The 19603-nt window shown below is 37.1% G+C and overlaps 2 protein-coding genes across 3 annotated transcripts; both read left to right on the top strand.

The window, feature by feature from the left end:
* Positions 1 to 151: 151 nt before the first annotated feature.
* si:ch211-140m22.7 (uncharacterized protein LOC570370 homolog) lies at positions 152 to 9935 on the top strand. Of its 2 annotated transcripts, none has more exons than XM_058391533.1 (7): positions 152 to 426; positions 610 to 676; positions 2394 to 2493; positions 4429 to 5514; positions 8171 to 8234; positions 8407 to 8531; positions 9665 to 9935. In XM_058391533.1, exons 2-7 carry the CDS (start codon positions 632 to 634, stop codon positions 9694 to 9696), a joined length of 1452 nt encoding a protein of 483 aa, XP_058247516.1. In that variant the 5' UTR covers positions 152 to 426; positions 610 to 631; the 3' UTR covers positions 9697 to 9935. The 2 variants fall into 2 exon arrangements, with proteins under 2 accessions (XP_058247516.1, XP_058247517.1); XM_058391534.1 differs by having other exon boundaries at positions 152 to 456.
* A 1478-nt stretch (positions 9936 to 11413) lies between these two features.
* ndufv3 (NADH:ubiquinone oxidoreductase subunit V3) lies at positions 11414 to 18225 on the top strand. Its single transcript, XM_058391532.1, has 4 exons — positions 11414 to 11528; positions 12858 to 12957; positions 14329 to 15588; positions 17907 to 18225. The coding sequence occupies exons 1-4, from the start codon at positions 11484 to 11486 to the stop codon at positions 18065 to 18067; spliced, it is 1566 nt and encodes a 521-aa protein (XP_058247515.1). The 5' UTR covers positions 11414 to 11483; the 3' UTR covers positions 18068 to 18225.
* Positions 18226 to 19603: the final 1378 nt, after the last annotated feature.

Genomic DNA, 19603 nt, shown 5'->3' with positions numbered 1-19603 from the left:
GCGTTCTAATACAGCGATGCATTTGTAATCTGTAGCGCTGCATAGTATTTTGTGAATTTTCTGTTTTCATACAGATCTGGCAACCCCTGTACGTCATCCTTTGGGTTGTACTGAACGTCATAAATAAACTATTTATCCACGCATATATTAATATGCTTTTCTTTACAATAAAACGTGGATTGTTAGTGTGCATTGTAGAGTATTGATTATGATCGTTACTGATGCATTGCATGACAGTTTTAATACTTAAAAAGAATGAAAGAACAAAGAAGTAAAATGAGAGAAGATGGGTGGAGTAATGTAGGATGGGGGCGTTTTCCCTGTTTATGAAACTCAAGGCTCAGAGACTTGGTCGAGCTTTGGTCTGAATTTACCTGCCTTTGATTGCAGCATTTCGAAGGGACTTTAAGCTGGACATTTAACCTGGTTTGATTTTTTACCTTTTCTGTTTGCAAGGTTAAAACTTTTTTCTTGACAATAAAACTTCATTAGTGCAGTTGTATAAAAAAAACATACACAGTTTAGCTGAAGAAAGTGCAGATTGTGATCATGCAGTCAACTTTATGACAGGGTTAAGTGTTTAAGGGTTATTCTTATACTTTTCTATAGGAAGAGCTTGAAAAGCGAACACATGGCAGCTTCCTTGCTCAGATTTGGGCGATTGGGATCTCTAAAGGTAACAGAAGTACTTTGTTGTTGTTTTTATTGTTGTTGCAGTTCATCCGAACGCATGCATAACAAGAAAAATAATCACTAATAAAAAATAATCATTAATAGTATGGGTTTGACCCATATGTGTGTATATATATATATATATATATTATACTTGAATTAGGTACTTAATTCTGTTATATGTGAAGTACAGTCTTATTAATAAAACAAAAATACGTCTTTGAATATTTGTGTATTTGAATATAACTGACTTCAGCTGATGTTTATCAAATTAACATCTCGAAATTATGACTTATAACTACAAGTTTTACTAAATAAAGAGATTTCTATCGTTATTGTTTATATTGATCCATAACTGCTACATAATGTCCAAACCCAGATCACGTGACCACGTGTTTCTCTGCTTTATGTCAATTTCACTCAAGGGGTGCTGTGAAATGTGTGTATGCAGTTAGCAAATAATTTTATTTCAGCTAATATATGTAGTGTGGTGGGTTGCATGTACCAGTTTACACTGACCAGCCATAACATTATGACCACCTGGCTAATATTGTCTTGGCCCCCCTTTTGCTGCCAAAGCAGCCCTGTCCCATCATGCACTGTGTATTCTGACACCTTTCTATCAGAACCAACATTAACTTCTTCAGCAATCTGAGCAACAGTAGCTCGTCTGTTGGATCGGATCACACGGTCCAGCCTTCGCGCCGCATGTGCATCAGTGAGCCTTGGCCACCCATGACCCTGTCTCCGGTTCACCACTGTTCCTTCCTTGGACCACTTTTGATAGATACTGACCACTGCAGACCGGGAACACCCCACAAGAGCTGCAGTTTTGAAGATGCTCTTATCCAGTCGTCTAGCCATCGCAATTTGGTCCTTGTCAAACTCACTCAAATCCTTACGTTTGCCCATTTTTTCTGCTTCTAACACATCAAATTTGAGGACAAAATGTTCACGTGCTGCCTAATATATCCCATCCACTAACAGGTGCCATGATGAGGAGATCATCAGTCTTATTTGCTTCTTCTGTCACTGCTCATAATGTTATGTCTGATTGGTGTATTTTCTTATCATTATAGATAATAACTGTCAAGTATTGTATGTACAGATATTAATATTGATATAATCACAGTTAAATAAAATCCAATTTTACACCAGTATTATCCCTGATAATCATCATAGAGCATGTCTCGATTTTTTTTTGTTTTTGGTTCCTTTTTAAACTGTTGTTCTGTTGAAATGTAAATAGAGATACACCAATCTGATACCAGATTGAGAGACTATATACTGACCTGAAACACTGGATCAGTATCAGAGCAGGTCTAATAAGACATTAATGTGTTATGTTGACTAACACTGTACATCTGAATGCATTGCATATCTCGTGTTCTCACACTTTACATTGTTTGGTTGCACTATTTGAAGCTTGTTGCATGTTGTTATCACTATTGTTTTAACATCGTGGAATACTTGCAAATAAATTGTGAAATAGAGGTCAATTTACCCCGTTTCCTGTCCAAAAACCAGCTGAATATGCACACATTTTCACTAAAGTGTGAAATAAATGTAATTCACAAAAAGCTGAATTTCTTCACTTTATTTGCTCAGATGTTATTTCATTTCAGATATGACAAGCTTTGATACAGATCAAAACCAACGAAAAATGTGCAGAATTATGAACTGGAACACAGTACAGAGACTAATTTCCTTTCTTTTATTAGGCCCTGCAGGCAGAGAGCTTGAGTGCATTACCAAAAGCCCCAGCAGTCGCTCTCAGTTCAAAATCTGGGGAAGGCAAGAAATCCAAAAAGTCCAACAAAGGTACGAAAGAATAGAATACAGTGAATGAATACAAAGAATGCATTGTTTTCTTCTTTATGTCTTGAGATTAATACAGGTGTATCACACATACACTAGTGATACAAAAATATGATAGTAGATTTGTACACTATAGACTGTAAGGCAAACCTTATCTGCAAAGGGCTGGGGTGGGTGCAGGTTTTTCATCCAACTGAGCAGAAGCCACACCTGAGTCTACTGAAAGCCAAAATCAGTTGATTTAACAGGTGGAATCAGGTGTGGCTCCTGCTTGATTGGAATGAAAACTTGCACCCACCCCAGCCCTTCCACACCCAGTTCTAGATTTAGTCTCCTCTGTTTTGTTGTAATAAACTCCACTGTTCTGGGAAGGCTTTCAACTAGATTTTTGAGCATGGCTGTCATGATTTGTGCTCATTCATTAGTGAGAGATCATTAGGCACCATAGCTGGGAGAGAAGTGCTGGTGGGACTGTCTGCATTCCAGTTCCCAATGTTGTTCACTGGAGTTGAGGTCAGGGCTCTGTGCAGGACAGCCAAGTTCATCTTTTCCAGCATTGTATTGCATTTTTTGAACAGGTGCCTTGTCATGCTGGAACAGGTTTGTGCCTCTTAGTTCCAGTGAAGGAAAATTGTAATCCTATAGCGTAAAAAGTCATCCCATATAATTGTGTGCTTCCACATATGGGCACATATGGGTGAGATGGTCAGATGTCCACACACCATTGGCATGTTAACAGCAAAAAGTGTGGTAGCAACATTTTTAATTAACCAGGTAAATAAAATAGCAATTGTGTCTAAACAAGTAGCTGAACAATGTGAAATGCATTATAGTGGGACATTTTTTTAAAAGATTACAAAGGGTAAATTTCTATCCATATAATTAAATGTTTAAATACATTCTGAAATATGGTCCAAGATATAATTTTTAAGATAACATATCATAGAAATAAAATAAATAAATAAATAAAGACAGAAAATCAAAGCAGTTTTATTCCCCACTATAGAAAAATAGTGCATGGAGCTTGCCGAAAATAAATGTGTGTATGCGTCTTATGTTATGAAGATGGCATACCACATCCACAAACTTGTCTTTTGTACATACCGTCCATAGGCAACTCCTGTGAATAGCTCAACAAGTGTTAGGTTGCGTTGTTTGTTTCTAAGAGTGGATAGCACGTCCATCTGACATCACCAGAATGATCTATAACCACCACCAGGACTAAGAATTGCCACAGTTTTATCTGAAAAGCTGATAAAGAATATCTGAATCAAGACAGAAATGGTAATGCAGGACAAATCTGGTTTATTCACTCAGATCTTCACTCACAGAAAAAGATCTTCAAAATAGAGTTTAGCACCATAGTGTTTATTTGTTTCAGCAATCTGTCCATAAGGTGACACTTTGAAGCCTCTGAAGCTAACACAAGACCCAAATTAAGGCAACTGGAGCTAATGTAAAGGTCAATACCACATTCCTATGGTTTGCAGTGCTTTTAAGATCGATGCAAAATCAAGCCTCTGTATAATTTTCTTGGAAGATCAAGAGCTACAGGAATTTCTATAATATCACAGGATGGGTATGAATGTATTATCCTTACTGAATAATAATAATATCAGTTAAAGATGCATGGTTATAGAGTATATTGAATAGTTCAGATGCAAATCTGATTGTTTTCTAGGTTAATGCATTTTCACTACCATTCACTTGAAGTAGGCCAGTCTACCAATCACATTATTTGCTACCCAGCCTCAAGTCTGCACAAAGTTACTGGAGTTTTTGTACCTCTACACTCGACCAAGATTACTGAACTCTTAATCAAAACAGACCCAGCTTGAAAAACATGAATATTACTTCATACTTGCACCACATTGTCAGAGCTAGGGTTGGCTGATTTAATAATCTTTATATCTTTGCCCTCCTTTCTTTTTGTCACAGAAAAGTCCAAATCGAAAACATACTTTGATATAGAAAAGCTTGTCCAACACAAATCCTACCCAGAAGTCACCAAGGAAGTTGTAACACCTGCTGCTGCTGCAGCTGCCACCACTGCTGCTGGAGCTGTTTCTGCCATAGCTACAGCCATTCCCAAGCAAGCTGCAGCACCCCAAACTGCTGAAGCCATTACTGTACCTCCAGCAAGCAAAATCACTGCAGCTCAACCTGCTATAGAAACTGCTGCACCAGTTGCAGAGGTCACAGCTGAAGCTACACCTATTGCTGAAACGACATCAGAAGTCACCTCCCCCGTTACTGAAGCTGTGTTTGAAACTGTACCTGCAGAAGAAACTTCACCAAGTGCTGAAACAACTGCTCCTGCTGCATGTATTACTGAAGCTGCACCCACTGCTGAGGCTGCTGCTGCTGTAGCCATACCCATTTCAGAAGTTACCCCAGAAGCAGTTTTCCCTGTTGCCACTGATGCAGCTCCAGCAGAAATTGTTGCAGAAGTCACAGCTCAAGCAGCTCCAGCAGAATTTTCTCCCGAACCTACAGTTGATGCTGCTACTACAGGGGTTGCTGCAGGAGTTACATCTGGAGCAACCACTGCTGTAGTTGCTTCCGAAGCAACCCCAGAAATTATGGCAGAAACAACCACCACGGCAATTACCCCAGAGTCTACAGATGAAGCAGCCCCCACAGACGTTATCCCAGAAGTTACAGCTGAAGCAGCCACCACCGAAACCGATCCTGAAGTTATGACAGAAGTGACCCCAACAGAAGCTGCAGCAGAAGCTCCCCCCACAGACGTTGCAACTGAAGCTCCATCTTCTCTTGAAGCTGATGCTTCCCCAGTAACAGAAGTTGTTGAGGCTGTACTAGAAGCTGCTGCCGAAGCAGTAACTGAAGTCATTGCAGAAACTGTCCCTGTTAAAGCTGTTGCTGAAGTAGTGGAAGCAATTGCTGAAACTGTAGCTGAAGTTGCTGATGTTAGTGAAGCTGTCCCGGCAGAAAAGCCCGATGACATTGCCACTGTGATCACAGATGCAGCAGAACCTCCTGTCGTAGTGGATGCGCCTGATGGTATACACCTCCACCACCTCCCTTACCTACTGCTCTTTATACTCTAATACTATTATACTGGATTTTATAGTAAATAAATAGGCATAGGCTTACGTCTTTATTTAAGGCATTGCTTCACAGAACTCAGACACTTAAATTTGTTAAACAAAAATTATTTTCATTATGTAAAGCTTTTAGTTGTGTATTGCCAGTGCTGCCACAGCTTAGTAGTGTTACTGCGGCCAAGTAGACTTAAATCACTCAAATTGGGCTGTGTTCACGTGGACAGCAGCAACTTCTACTCAAGGTTTAATCGAACATAAAGGGTCTGACCCTTTGTGCCAAGGGTGTTATGGTCAGAAATCGTCACAGTATGATGACCTAGTCTGAAAATATTATCATTTCATGGCTGCACAGTACTAACTAACCATTTAAAAGTACATTTATTATAAAAAATCTTTGTACAAAAGTCGTGTGGAGCACCATTTGGTCAAATTATAACTACATGCATGTATGTAGGCTTTAAATCTTTTATCATTTATATATTTTAAACTCGGCCAGTACTTCATTTTGCTTTGAATTCTATGGGAAACGAAAGAAAAGAGCACTTCCTGGAGTGTTTTTATACTAAAGAAAAGAGACAAAACCTCTTTCCCCAGAATGTAGTCTTTAGCCAAAGCTATTTTTGTGGAATGATAGTTCCACTGAATATCTTACATTGGGCCATATGCATCAATCTTTCCATAAATTGGACTAAACATTTCCTCTGGATAGACAAAAGATTCAGATTTTACTTTCACTCTAAAACGTATGTCGATGTATGCAAATCACCCGTGTGCACAGCAAGGCTGATTTTGCATTTAGTATTGCCTACAATTCTCCACAAAAGTGAAAGATATTATGACTCACATTTATACCAATAAAAAAAGAGCATATTATTTTCCAGCTTACATTTTCACACCCACTCAGGAGCATGAGTAGTATATTAATGATCTTAATTACAAGATTTTCATGAAAGTTTATTGCGTCAATCCTCCAATGAACAAAGAAAATCCAGTCTTATCCAGCTTGATAAATTTGGCTTGCTGTTTTTAGCATTTTATTATAAGATGAAATGGACTAGAGAGTGGATGTGAGGAAAAGAGGCATGCTGGCCATGAAAGAGGGAGTTGCATTTTAAATAGTGTATTGTATAGTGTATATAGCGTGAGGTAACTAACTCATCATTCACTGTGACTAACCTAGACACTGACACTGTAACAACTCTAGCTTGTACTTGCAGACATTTTTTGCATTTTGGGCTTTTGCCCATGTTCTGGCTTGGATGATGAACATATCTAGTCTATCCTAGTTATATTATCCCCATGCAATGTGTCCATCATGCATCATGTGCACTTTTACTTTATTGGCTTGTAACTCAATATTTCTCACTACAGGGTTGCAAGTGGATCATTGACTTTCAGCAAATCTTGTACATATCTGCTGTACTTGAATTTTGATTTCTCTTCTATTATGTTTAATGACATGTGGTACATGTTAACCTTCCTAACCTTTTTTTTTCTCTCTCTTTCTTTCTATGCCTTGCTTTCATTTTTGTCTTCTCCAGTGCTTGAAAATGCAGTTGTGAATTGGTCTTTCACACATTATTGCAACAGTTTTTAAAAACTGTAGTTAGTAAAGCTTTTGTTAAGATTAGGATGGCAATGATTTCATGTATTTGAAAAATATTGCATATTGCTTATATCATATTGAATTGAAACAAAAATGTTCAATATGGTGGTTTTCTTTTCATTTAGATTTGTAGAACAGACTGGACCTCTTTCATCTTTGCTTGCTCTTTGACACTCTGTGACTTACTGTTCCTTCTGGGGAGATGTGCATGGTATTAGTCATTTAATAATTTTTCCTCTTTCAGTCTGCATGGTGGTACACACACACACACACAATGGTGTGTTTATTTATTTATACAAAATTATACTTTGTATACTAGTATACAAAATTTATTTATCAGAAGAATATAATCTAGGCATATGTAACATCCTTTATGTAACACTCGCAGGCAAAAAGATTTGAACTCTTGAGCTTCCTGCCAATAGCACACAACTTATACATATCAATGTAAAGTGGGTTAATTTCAATCATTTGACTTGGAAAAACTTTAGAAATTCAGAAATTATTAAAAAAAAATATGGAGGGTCTGTGATAATAATATATACCAGGTCGCTAAGGTTCAAAGTCCATTAAGTTTTCCTTATTTTTTGCAATAAAGCAGAAATATTTATAGAAATAATATATAGAAAGCAGTCAGTGGGCTTTAAAATATAGCAAAAAGAAAGTAGGGAAAAAATATGAAGAAAAAAGCTTGAAAGATCTTGAAAATCAGTCTCTAACTATATAGTATTGGCTTTTGGGGAAATCAGTCTGGAAGTCTTCACTAATTTTGTTTTGAAATTCAGAAGCACGACCCTATATTCTATCTATCTATCTATCTATCTATCTATCTATCTATCTATCTATCTATCTATCTATCTATCTATCTATCGATCTATCGATCTATCTATCTATCGATCTATCGATCTATCGATCAGTCAGTTAATATACAGTATGTTTATGCAAGAAATATCCTGTGTATGTAAGAAGATGTGCTAAACACTTTGCTTCTTTCTTTGCCTGTTAGCTGGCTTGGACCCTATTCAGAAGCTCTTCTTGGATTCCATTCGCAGCTATTCCTCAATGAGCACGTAAGTGTTTCTCATCCTGATGTGACAGCTTCATACAGTATGTGGCATTTTGGCCATATAAACTCATTACCACATTATTTCTGAATTTAAATAAATTAACTTTTCACTGCTTTTTGGTAATAATTGTTCAGTCAGTGTGTGTTTACATAACTGCTTCCTCCTGTATTACCAGGAGAACTAGTGGTCTAGTTGACGCAGGTCCTGAATACCACAAGGCCCTGGCTGAGGAAATCGCCAAACTACAAAGACTATATGGTGGTGGAGACCTGGAATCATTCCCAGAGTTTAATTTCCCTGGTGGGTCAATGGTTTATTTTAATTACCATAACTGAGCTTTGAAGCAATGCTACAAGGCAATGCTATTAGATATGGTTTGTACATACCAAGTACAAATACACTGTGTTATTGTGTTGTTTACTTCATCAGAATTTCCCCCTTTTATTATAACGTAGGCAAATCTATTCCTGGGTAAACCTTACGTAAGACTTACCTTCGTAGCCCGAAGCTAATTGCTCATCCCATTCATGCCTCTGTTATTAAAACTATGTTCACGCTTGAATGAGCTCATACAGTCTGATCAACCATGCGAGTAAACTAGTGAGCAAAAGCTGAACGATTAAGCACAAGCAAACCTAGCAACCATATTAGAACTCTCATAATAGTATAACATAAAATTCTAACCTTTTTGTTCTGTAAATACAAACTTGTGTTGTTGCCCATTTCTATGAGGGAATTGTTTGCATATGTTGTGTCTGTATTTTTATTTGAAACAAAGCTTGGGGCCTTCACACAGAGCTGCAAAGGCAGACTTGAGTCATATCAGGGATGTGGAAACATGATTTTAAACTAGAAGCAAATGTCAGCAGTCATTTTAATGACCATGTTATGTGTTAAACCTACACTTAAGGTGATGTGGGCTTGTGTTACTGATCACCAGTGGTGAAAAAAAATACAGAAATCTTGTTCTTACAAAGGAGAGGAGACACCTTAGGTAACGTGCTTCTTGATTAGAAGTAGAACCCTTCTATTTATATTTCTGCTTCAGGTAAAGTACATGTTATTTATCGTACATAAAGGTTTTAGGTGAGGCTTAGTGGTTAGTACTTTTGCCTCCTGGGGCGTGGGGGGAGAATGTAATGAGCATAAATATAATGTAATGGGATGTCTAAAATTTATACAGAACTATGCAGGGTGCAAAGATTTCTCATGTGTATCTGTGTAGTTTCATTTATATAGGCTTTTATGTAGCCTTTAACTTAAACTTTTTTTGCATCCTTACTAAATTATACATTTATATTGGTTGTAATTAGGAGGATCAGTTAAGCATGAAATAAATATGAACACAAAGCTAGCAATCTAGTGATAATCTGTTTCTACATTTAGTAGTAAGCCTGAGGCTTTAATTAAAATGACTTTTTTATTTATTACAGAACCAAAGCTGGATGAAGTGTCCACCAAGTAAACAACCTTTTCACACCATTACACCACCTTGTGCCTCAGCCTGGGATGAGGCCTCTGTTGCTCTTTTTTGCCATATATTTTTATTAGACTGTGAAGCCTTATCAGCATTCACATGAAAACCTGTCTTTGTATATGTATCCAATTACAGTACAGGTGGCATTGTTTCTAGGCTTCTGCATTGTTTCTCAGTTTCTATGAGTGAAGAATGAACTTAATAAATATATAGATGTGTGTACTGTTTTTCTGTGTCTAACCTGGTTATGGACCTTTACAAAAAATTTGTGAAAAATCATTTTTTTTAATGTTCTTCAAAGTTTTTTTTCTTCATTGTCATTACCATTACATTCCAATCAAGCGGGAGCCACATCTGATTCCACCTGTTTATTCAGTTGTTCTTGGCTTTCTATAGACTCAGGTTTGGCTTATGCTTGGTTGGAATGAAAACCCGCACTCGCACCGGGTGAGATTGGACACCGCCATATGCATTGACAAGGTCAGATTTTCAGATTTGCTTCATATTAAAAAGCAATAATTTATCCCTTTAACATTACAACACAATGAAATCCTCTTTTTTTTGCATACCCATGCTTGTTAGGAATTTGGTTTCAAGGGCTTTCTTGCTTGTTTAGGAAGAGAGAGTTAAGGGCCTTGCTCGGGCATGAACCTTGACCTTCTGCTTAGTAACCCAGAGTCATAACCGTTTCTAGAGTAATTTATTTTGAAGCAACCAAAATGTTCTAATTTATATATTTAGTAGCTTATACAATTCTATAATAAATTAATAATCTTATCAGTGTCCATATTTTGTAGACTTTTTGGTTAGATTCAGTTACTGACTGTAGATCTTCTGTTGCAATGATGTACGCACACTTGACCCTTTCCATCAAAGAATAAGGCCCACAGCTGGCCAGATATTATTTGGTTGCTGGACTATTAAAGTGACACTGAAGTAGTGTGTGCAGCTTACTTGCCACTTTAAGGTAAAATTGACCCTGACATATTATTTGATATGAATTCTTATAATTATTATTTTCCATGTTTGGTTAACTACAAGCTAGCTATCTAACTGTGATGATTGAACGTTTCCTCAAATAACAAACTATATATTCAAGCAAATATGTCTGTATGATGATTCTTCAGTCCTTCTGAGTTCTACATATACCCATTTTACACAATGAACTGTATTTGCAGTGATGTCAGCAAGGCACACAACTGCTAAGCTGCATCAAATATACACCCACAACCAGCTTGGACTGTGTTTTGTCAACTTGGGAGCTGGTCAGACTGAGCTGGATTGTTCAGTTACAGTCAGTGTACAATTAGAGACCAGCTCATGCACAGTATGTGTAAATTGGTCTGTGTCTGACCACAGGACATGTGTTAGCTGAATAAATTAGGTGAACAACTGTTTATCTGACATTAAGGCATCTGGTACTTAATTCACCTGCAGGTATCTGGCTACAGTTAATAAATGTGTATAAAGATGTATTACATTATACTTTCATTTAATAAACGGTATCATAGTGCAGATATAATATAAAGCCTATCTTATAGGGGCTACTGAGTGTATATTTACATTACTAATATTCTGTTTCATTATAGTCATATTTGCAAGTGTATCTGGATTGTCGCAACAGTATTAACCTTTGTGATATTGTAAACCATTATATATTGATAGATAGAAAAAAAAATAATGTCTGAAATAAGGAATAAATCATCTTTTCAATTCCCGGAACGCTTCAATTAAAGTCGCTTTTCTGCACGTACAATAATATAAGGAGCACAAAGATGGCGACCTCCCTGCTAAGGCTAGGACGACTCGGAACGTTGAAGGTAAAATTAAAAACTAAAAGATTAAAGTGTGACATAAATACCGCAAGTGCAAGGACAGTTTTATCCACAACTTTGTTGGTTGTTTTGTATTTAATTTTGATATAAAACTAAATGCCAATTATAAACCGTCCTTAATAACCTCATAACGCGACTTACATAATTCGTTACACGATAAATTGTAGCATAAACAAACTACAGTTAAACTACAGTTCTGGCGTTAACCGTTATGGAAAATAATGCTGAATATCACTCTTGCTTTTGTAATCGGTATATTATATGAATTTTGTATGAGTTTTAACTGGATCTAATTAAGACCCTACAGCAAACAATGCTGACATTGTGAATCAATCAACGTGCTATATTGGGAATCTATCTGTCTATCTATCTGTCTGTCTATCTGTTTGTCTATTTCTGTCTATCTCTTTGTCTATTTCTGTCTATCTATCTATCTGTCTATTTCTGTCTGTCTATTTGTCTATTTCTGTCTGTCTGTCTCTCTATGTATCTGTATCTATCTATCTATCTATCTATCTATCTATCTATCTATCTATCTATCTATCTATCTATCTATCTATGTCGAGTTGTCTAGTTGTGCATAGGTAGTAGTTTTTTTTTTATTGTTTGAAATGCACTTTGTGTTGTTACAGAGGAAGCAAGGAATATATATGCAAGGAAAGGAGCCTTATAGCTACCAATTTAGTGCATCTAAATCATTACCCAGTTCCCAATACAGTGGCCTGTGTGAGCTTTAGTAATGAGATATTAGATCAGGGTCAAACCCATCCACAAACGGTCGGTTTGGTTGCTACTTTTCACTTTTTGCTACTTGTCTATTCAAGCAGGAGCCGCACCTGATTCCATCTGTTTAATCAGGTGAGTTTGGCTTTCAGTAGTCTCAGGTGTGGCTTCCTGACTCCACCCAAGACCTTTCTGGATAAGACTGGACAGCCCTGTTTTAGACTTTGCTCTCCAGCACTATCATCAAAACGCCAGCTGAGAGAAAATCTTTAGGAAGAATGTTCATCTCTTCAATACACTTTTAGACATTTGCAGAATCTATGCCAAGGCTGTTCTAGTGGCCCATGGTGGCTACTAAGACACGGTTGCTTTAATTATCACTTGTCATTATATAGTGAGCTAGAACAATGTCTTTTGGGGCTGGTTTATGATAATTGCGGTATAAATTGAGCTAAATTGGTGATCAGAATATAATTGTGTGTGTTTTGTTTCTGGTTCATCTTTTCTTACAAATCCTGAAAGAAAGCTTTAAATGATGCACTCCTATAATAATTTACTCTACATTAAATACTATTCCTTGTTTATATTCAGTGCCTCCGACAGGATGGCTGGGGCTCAGTGAGAACTCCACTCTCTGCAGCTTTCTGCACTAAAACTGAGGCACCCAAGAAACCAACAAAGAAAGCTTCAAGTAAGAGTAATAGCATGCCTTTTTCATTCAATGCTTTGACTTGATTAACAGTTAATCAGTTTCACATATTTTTTACAGCATTTTGTCATCTTTAATTCAGCGCTTCAGCTGCCTAACATCAACACACAGCTATGGTTTTGTTTTTTGGCTTGGCCTGCATAAGGATTTATGGCATAAGTACATGTCTTCATTATATTTACTTGTATTGAGTGTGCAGAGAAAGGTAATATGATCGAATTATATTATTTATTTTTAGGGGAATAATGTATTTAGGCTAATGGTACAAAAGGACATATAAATGTCTGATTTTCTTTATTTTTGTTCACACTGGAAATTGCTTTCATGGCACAAAAGACATTAATGTATTTTCAGTAACATTTTCTGCTTACTCACCCACACAAGTGCTATTTTACTGCAAATCACATATAACTGGGTAAATTTCAAAACTTAAAGGAGCAGTTTGTGATTTGAAAGAAAAATGTTTTTTGAACCCTTTAGCAATCACATAATTGCAAAGGTCTATTAGAAAAAGTGTGACTTGCAATTTTGCCATCTATCAGATATGCATTATTTTTTTACTCAATTTTAATTCAGATTTTATACACAGTATGATGTAGTGGAATGCATTTTAACTCTGTGTCATAAAAGTAGAATAAAAATAAAGTTATTATAGAATTAGAAACAAAAGCAGAATAAGTTTTTGGAATATTTTCTTTTAAAATGTTTTTATCAAATTAAAATTTTCTTTATCACTTAAAGAATCGATAAGAGTATAAAATAAAGAATTATATTTAAATATATGATAAAAAATATACAAAAACAAAAATATACTAAGAATAGAGTTTTAATAAAATTCCAATCAAATAGAAATAATTGCGGGTGGAAAAGTGAAGAAAGTATAAGGGAAAATATAAAAGTGTGTATGTAAAAAGAAAACAGATCAGTGGCAGTATGACTATTTGAATCAAGTGCTGATGTGTGCATTTATGGTGCAGAAAGTTTTGTTTTAAGTTTCTTTTAAAGCATTTGGACAGAAATGCTCAATTTTTTTTACTTTACAATTTACAACATTCAACCCATGAGGCAGAATTAGTTGTCAGCAGAAAGGATGGGGTCAGTCTGTGTTTTCATTTCAATTGTAATTCACCTCTCAGGCAGCAGAGGGCTCATATAGTTACAAACTGCTTCTTTAAAACAAGACCACAGTATATTTGAGAGTGCAGCATGCATGTTTTTTGTCATATGGCATAAATAGAACAGTAGATTTTTTTTTTGCTGTCAACTTTGGTCACAAGGATGTTGCTTCCTGGAGTCAGGATTGTGTGAAAGATAAACAGCTCACAATATGTATCCCATTTGCCGTTTTCTCAGCCTTAGAGGCTCCTGACGAGAGGGCTGCTCTGCTAGCCTACAAGACCACTGTTGCCTTCCCTACTAGAGTTTCCACTCCAGGATCTCTCAGTCAAGGTGTTGCAATAGGCGAATATGAACAAAGCGGGGATCCCGTGCCAGGTGAAAGCACAGTGGCTACAGTTGCCTCAACACCTCAGGTTTCATGTGAAGCTTTGAGTGAAAAAACTATCACTACTGTCGATGCCAAACAAGCTGAACCGGTAACTGATGCTTCTGTCAAAGCCGAAACGGAAAGCTGCGGCGTTGGTGCAGCAGCAGAAACTCCTCCAGTTGCAGAGACATCTAGGAACAAAGATGCAACAAGTCCAACTAGTGCTGATGAGGCACCAAAAGATGATGATGATACATCTTCTTCGTCATCTTCCAGCGATTCTGATTCTGACTCCGATTCTGATGATGAAAAACCAAAGACTGAAATGACCAAACCAGAGGTCCAGACTGAAGATAAAGCCGGACAAGAAGAAATGCCATCAGCTACGATGGAGGAGCCCACTTCAGGTGTGAAGACCGGAGATGTTCCTAAACATGTACAACCTTCTGTTCCTGAAGATTCACCTAAAGGTTCACCTGTAGGAGAAACTGAGGGTTCACCTGTAGGAGAAACTGAGGGTTCACCTGTAGGAGAAACTGAGGGTTCACCTGTAGGAGAAACTGAGGGTTCACCTGTAGGAGAAACTGAGGGTTCACCTGTAAGAGCTACTGAGGGTTCACCTGTAAGAGCTACTGAGGGTTCACCTGTAAGAGCTACTGAGGGTTCACCTGTAAGAGCTACTGAGGGTTCACCTGTAAGAGCACCAGAAGTCAGGGAAGAGGTGACTGAACCTACATCTAATAAAGTACCTGCTTCGAGCACAGCAGCAGCCTCATCAGAAGAGATAGTTGACCCTGCTCCTGTTTTATGCACAGCTGAAAGCGTTAAAACTCAAGCGGAAATTATACCGGAAAAAAAAGCAGGTGTTGAGGTGAAGTCTTCAAAAGTATCTGATGGCATCCCTGAACCTGTCACCGATTCAGCCCCTAGCGTAGCTGCTAAACCCACACCAGAAATCGTCCTTGAGTCTGCTACCAAAGTGGCATCAGAACCAAAAGTCGAAATCAAACCTGCACCAGAGACGACAGAAGCTGTAGCTGCAGCTGAAGAGTTAGTGGACACCGCTCCTGTAATTACTGACGCAGAAGAAGTCCGAGCCGAACCTGAAGCAGCGACTGCACCAGAGGGTACACACCACATCTCCCTTAAAATCCTTTTCACTCCTCCTGAGCGGCCACATAGACACATTATTGACTTTGAAAATACTAATTTGGAAAATACAAAAAGTCCTGATAACAGCCAAAATAGGTGTTTATATTCCTGGTCTAATTCAGTTGTCTTTGATTTACAACACAAATTCAGTCTATATCGAATGAGACTCCGCCTCTTTAACTCCAGCATGTCCGCCTTTTGCCTTTCAGGACACAAGCTTGTGTTCACTTTCCATGCATGAATGAGTAAATGAATAAGTGTTGGGTTGAAAGTCTTAGAAATGACCTCCTCCATTCAAATCTGAAGGTTCAGATTGGTTTTCCTCTCTTTAGTCTGTATTCTTTTACTGTAGAGTTTTGGTCTAAAATCCATACACGCTATTTTCCCTCCATACTTGCTTATTCGAGGCTATCTTGTTTACGTTTACTGGATTTTTAATACATATTATTTACGAAAGTTGCCTCAAGACTAATAGTCCTTTTACATAGCTTGGGTCCTTCTCTTTTTGGATATTTTCACTGTAAACACTGCCTTTTGAAGTAGCAGTTTGTAACTGAAGGCTTTTTTAAAATCCTTTTTTTAGTTTTATTATTATATTTTAATAGATTTATTGTTATACACTGAAATTATACACTGTTAATATACCTTTATTTATACCTTTAATATAACTTTTATCTGTGTTAGAATGACCAAAAATGTAAAAGGACTGTTCTTACACTTCTTACCCAAGCTTCCTTTAGTTTCATTTTCTTTCTTTCTTTCTTTGTTTCTTTCTTTCTTATTACTTCTTGACTGAATGCTTTATGTAGTTGAGTGCAAATGTTTGTGTACTCTTTAGACAAGTCAAGATGTGCTGATTTAGAAAAATAGTTGAACACAGGGGTGGTGGTGTTGTCGCTTGAAGTGAAGCCTCTCTTGAAGTTGATAAAGCAAGACAAAAACAGCCAAGTTCTCCATCAGGAAGACCTTCAGCTTTTGACTGTTAAAAAAAAAAAGTGATGACACTGGAGACTCCTTCCAAAAAAATGCCAAAAGCCATTCTTTTCAAGAAAAAAAACCTTCAACATATCAGAAATGACACACTTTTTAGATCGGTTTCCCTGCTAAACTCTGTGTTTAACATTTGTTTTAAGCTACCGTGAGAGCTGCTGCTGTTGTAGAACATTAATCAACATCTTTTGGCTAAACAGTGTTTCCCGGACAAACACGATTAATATTTCACATTTGCATTTCGTTTTCTCATTCTGGAGCATATAAACTTTGCCCTCAACCCCCCTTTTTTATATTGTTTCTTTTTAAAACACATCTTTTAAGCTATTTTACTGCAACTTGTGCCAGCTGATGTTAAGTGTAGATAATGTTGTTATTAAGATGTTAATTAGTGTCACAGTGTTAGACATCACAAGTGGATGGTGCTGGTTGAAGTCACCTCTTTAAATCGCCTCTTGCTGATTTGTCACCTTTTCTTTTCCTGTGTCTAATTATCATATGATGCCTTCAGATCTAAGTGTTACCTGCAGCCCCACCCTTCACCAACCACGTCGCCTTCTGTTTCCTTTTCAATCTGTTCTTTTTTTTCCCTTAATGTTTATGACCAATTATTTTATACTTGTCACTTCTTAACCCACATATAGCTATGAAATTTACATTTTAGTGATTAAAATGTAAAAAGAGAGGCTGAAATGTGTGCTATTTAAAAAGAAACCACAATTTATTTTCATATAAAACAAATTTCGTTCATACACTACAGCACGTAGATGGGAAAACTGATTTATGTAATTGAGAATTAAATGGAAAATCACCCAGTTAAGCTTAAATGAAAGAAGCTGTGAGTTGTCTGTAGATCAGACATGAGGCCTTGGGCCGTTCACACTCCTTTCAGCTTGATGTTCGTGACAAAGAGAGGCATTTGAGGTTGAGTGACATGGAAAAGAGTAAGAAGTAACTACTGTAAAACAATGCTGGCAGAAGTGTGAATATTCCCATCAAACGTTCCTTTCAAGCCAGGAAGTAAAAAGTGTTAAGACAAACGTTGGATGCATTTTGTTTCTAACAAGCTGGAGGTCTGACACTATAAGGATAGTTTGTTTGCCATCATGTAATATAGTTTTACATTTCCCAAAATCTTAAAGATGGATAAAGATAAAAACAGTTGTATAAAATTTTATGCATTAAGTTTTATCAGTGGTGATTTTTTTGAATAAGAAAGTTAATTATGTGTGGTTGTGTTTTTGTTTTGTTAGTATCAGTTTTGTATATGTAATTTTTGCTATTTTATGCCTGCCTTTTACAGAAGCGGCCCCGGCCCCCGAACCGGAGCCATTCGACAACACCACATACAAGAACCTGCAACATCACAATTACAACATTTACACATTCGTGGACATGGATGTGGAGATGGCCAAGCAACGTCTGCCCCAGCCCTCAACGGGAAGACCCTCACCTAGGCACTGATCTCTCCCTCAGGGGGCCTGTGATCTCCTTCCTGTTCTCCATAGTGATTAACATCCTACTGCTTTTCCTTTGCTCTGATTTGTCTTTCAGAAGGCTAGCCACATTGCAACTTGGTGGTGAAATGCTTGTAATTCCATTAAAGTATATAAATTAATGAATTATTTCCATATGACTCGGAGTTTGTTAGTGATGGCGATGTAAGTTGCTGATGTATCCAAAGGATTTTAGCTTTTTACTAGTTGTCTTTCCAGTCTGGATATATTCATTTCAGTTAAATTCAATTTTATTTGTATAGTGGTTTTAACAGTAGACAAAGCAGCTTTACAGAAATGCAATATATAAAAGCTATGGCATATCGAACTCTAACAAGAGTGTAAAAATGATGTTTCTTTTGTAAACTGATTTTTTTAAGAAGCAATATGAAAGGACTTTCCGTATTTCCAGGTAAAATTTTTATTTTAACCAGCAGCTTTTAGTTTTAGAATATGGTCAGAGATGGGCAAATGTCATTGTGGTTTAAAGAAAGAATTTCATATTTTAATTGATCCTGATGAGTTTGTTTTTTTTAAAAAAGCAGTGTTTTTAGCCACACTGTGTAAATATGGTCATGTACTTTAGGTTTTTGAGTTTTGAATGGGACAACCCATTTTCTTTGTAAAGATTATGCTACAAATAGCTAGGCATTAAGACTCGTCATTATATTGACAAGTGCAATTTAAATACGAAAAGCACAAAGGAGGGGGGAAAAAACAACAAAGAATGTGGTGTGACTCAGTGGGAATGCCAGGGCAGGGGTTCTCCAACATTTTGCAGCCAGGGACCCTTTAAACTGCAACGTAAATTCTACAGACCTGCTCAGTTCAGATTTATATTATAACCATAATCCTGCTATTCAAACATTGATATGCTATCCAATAACATGTTGATATAATTGATAGAACTTGTTATTTACAGACGACTTATTGAATTATTGAACTCCATGCTCCCTGGTTTAGTTGTCAGCTTAGTTTACACCTGGGTGGCATTTCTGTTTATTCTCTTCCCATGTCTATGTGGGTTCCTTCAGGTTCTCTGATTTTCTCCCACCTCGAAATAACATGCCGGTACATGGATTATGTTAAATGGCCCTTAATTTGACTGAACCTTGTCCTGATGAAACAGAAACAGCCTTTATTACAGATACAGACTACTGTCCTGCTTTGTGCTCAGTGTTCCCAGGAAGAGCTCTGGATCCACAGAAACTCTGACCAGGATAAAGTCTTTAATGAAAGAAAAAGAGGTTCAGATTACATCTGTTCAATTGAAGTGATCAGTCAAACAGACTAATAACTGTGAGTCGTCAATAACCCCTCAATGATTTCCACCACTGTCACTGTAACAAAAAAATAATAATTAAAACACCAGAAACTCCCCAGACCCCGTTTTGTGAATCACTGCTTTAGAGGTGAAGGCATGCTAGCTCATCTCCGCCTATCTTATGAATATGCATAAAAAAACATCTTGCGTGCCTTTTACGCGATGACGCACCACAACGAT

This window comes from Hemibagrus wyckioides, linkage group LG06 (assembly GCF_019097595.1).
Source record: "Hemibagrus wyckioides isolate EC202008001 linkage group LG06, SWU_Hwy_1.0, whole genome shotgun sequence".
Taxonomy (NCBI): domain Eukaryota; kingdom Metazoa; phylum Chordata; class Actinopteri; order Siluriformes; family Bagridae; genus Hemibagrus; species Hemibagrus wyckioides.
The sequence above is the reverse complement of the archived record's forward strand: the minus strand, read 5'-3'. Positions and strand labels throughout refer to the sequence as shown.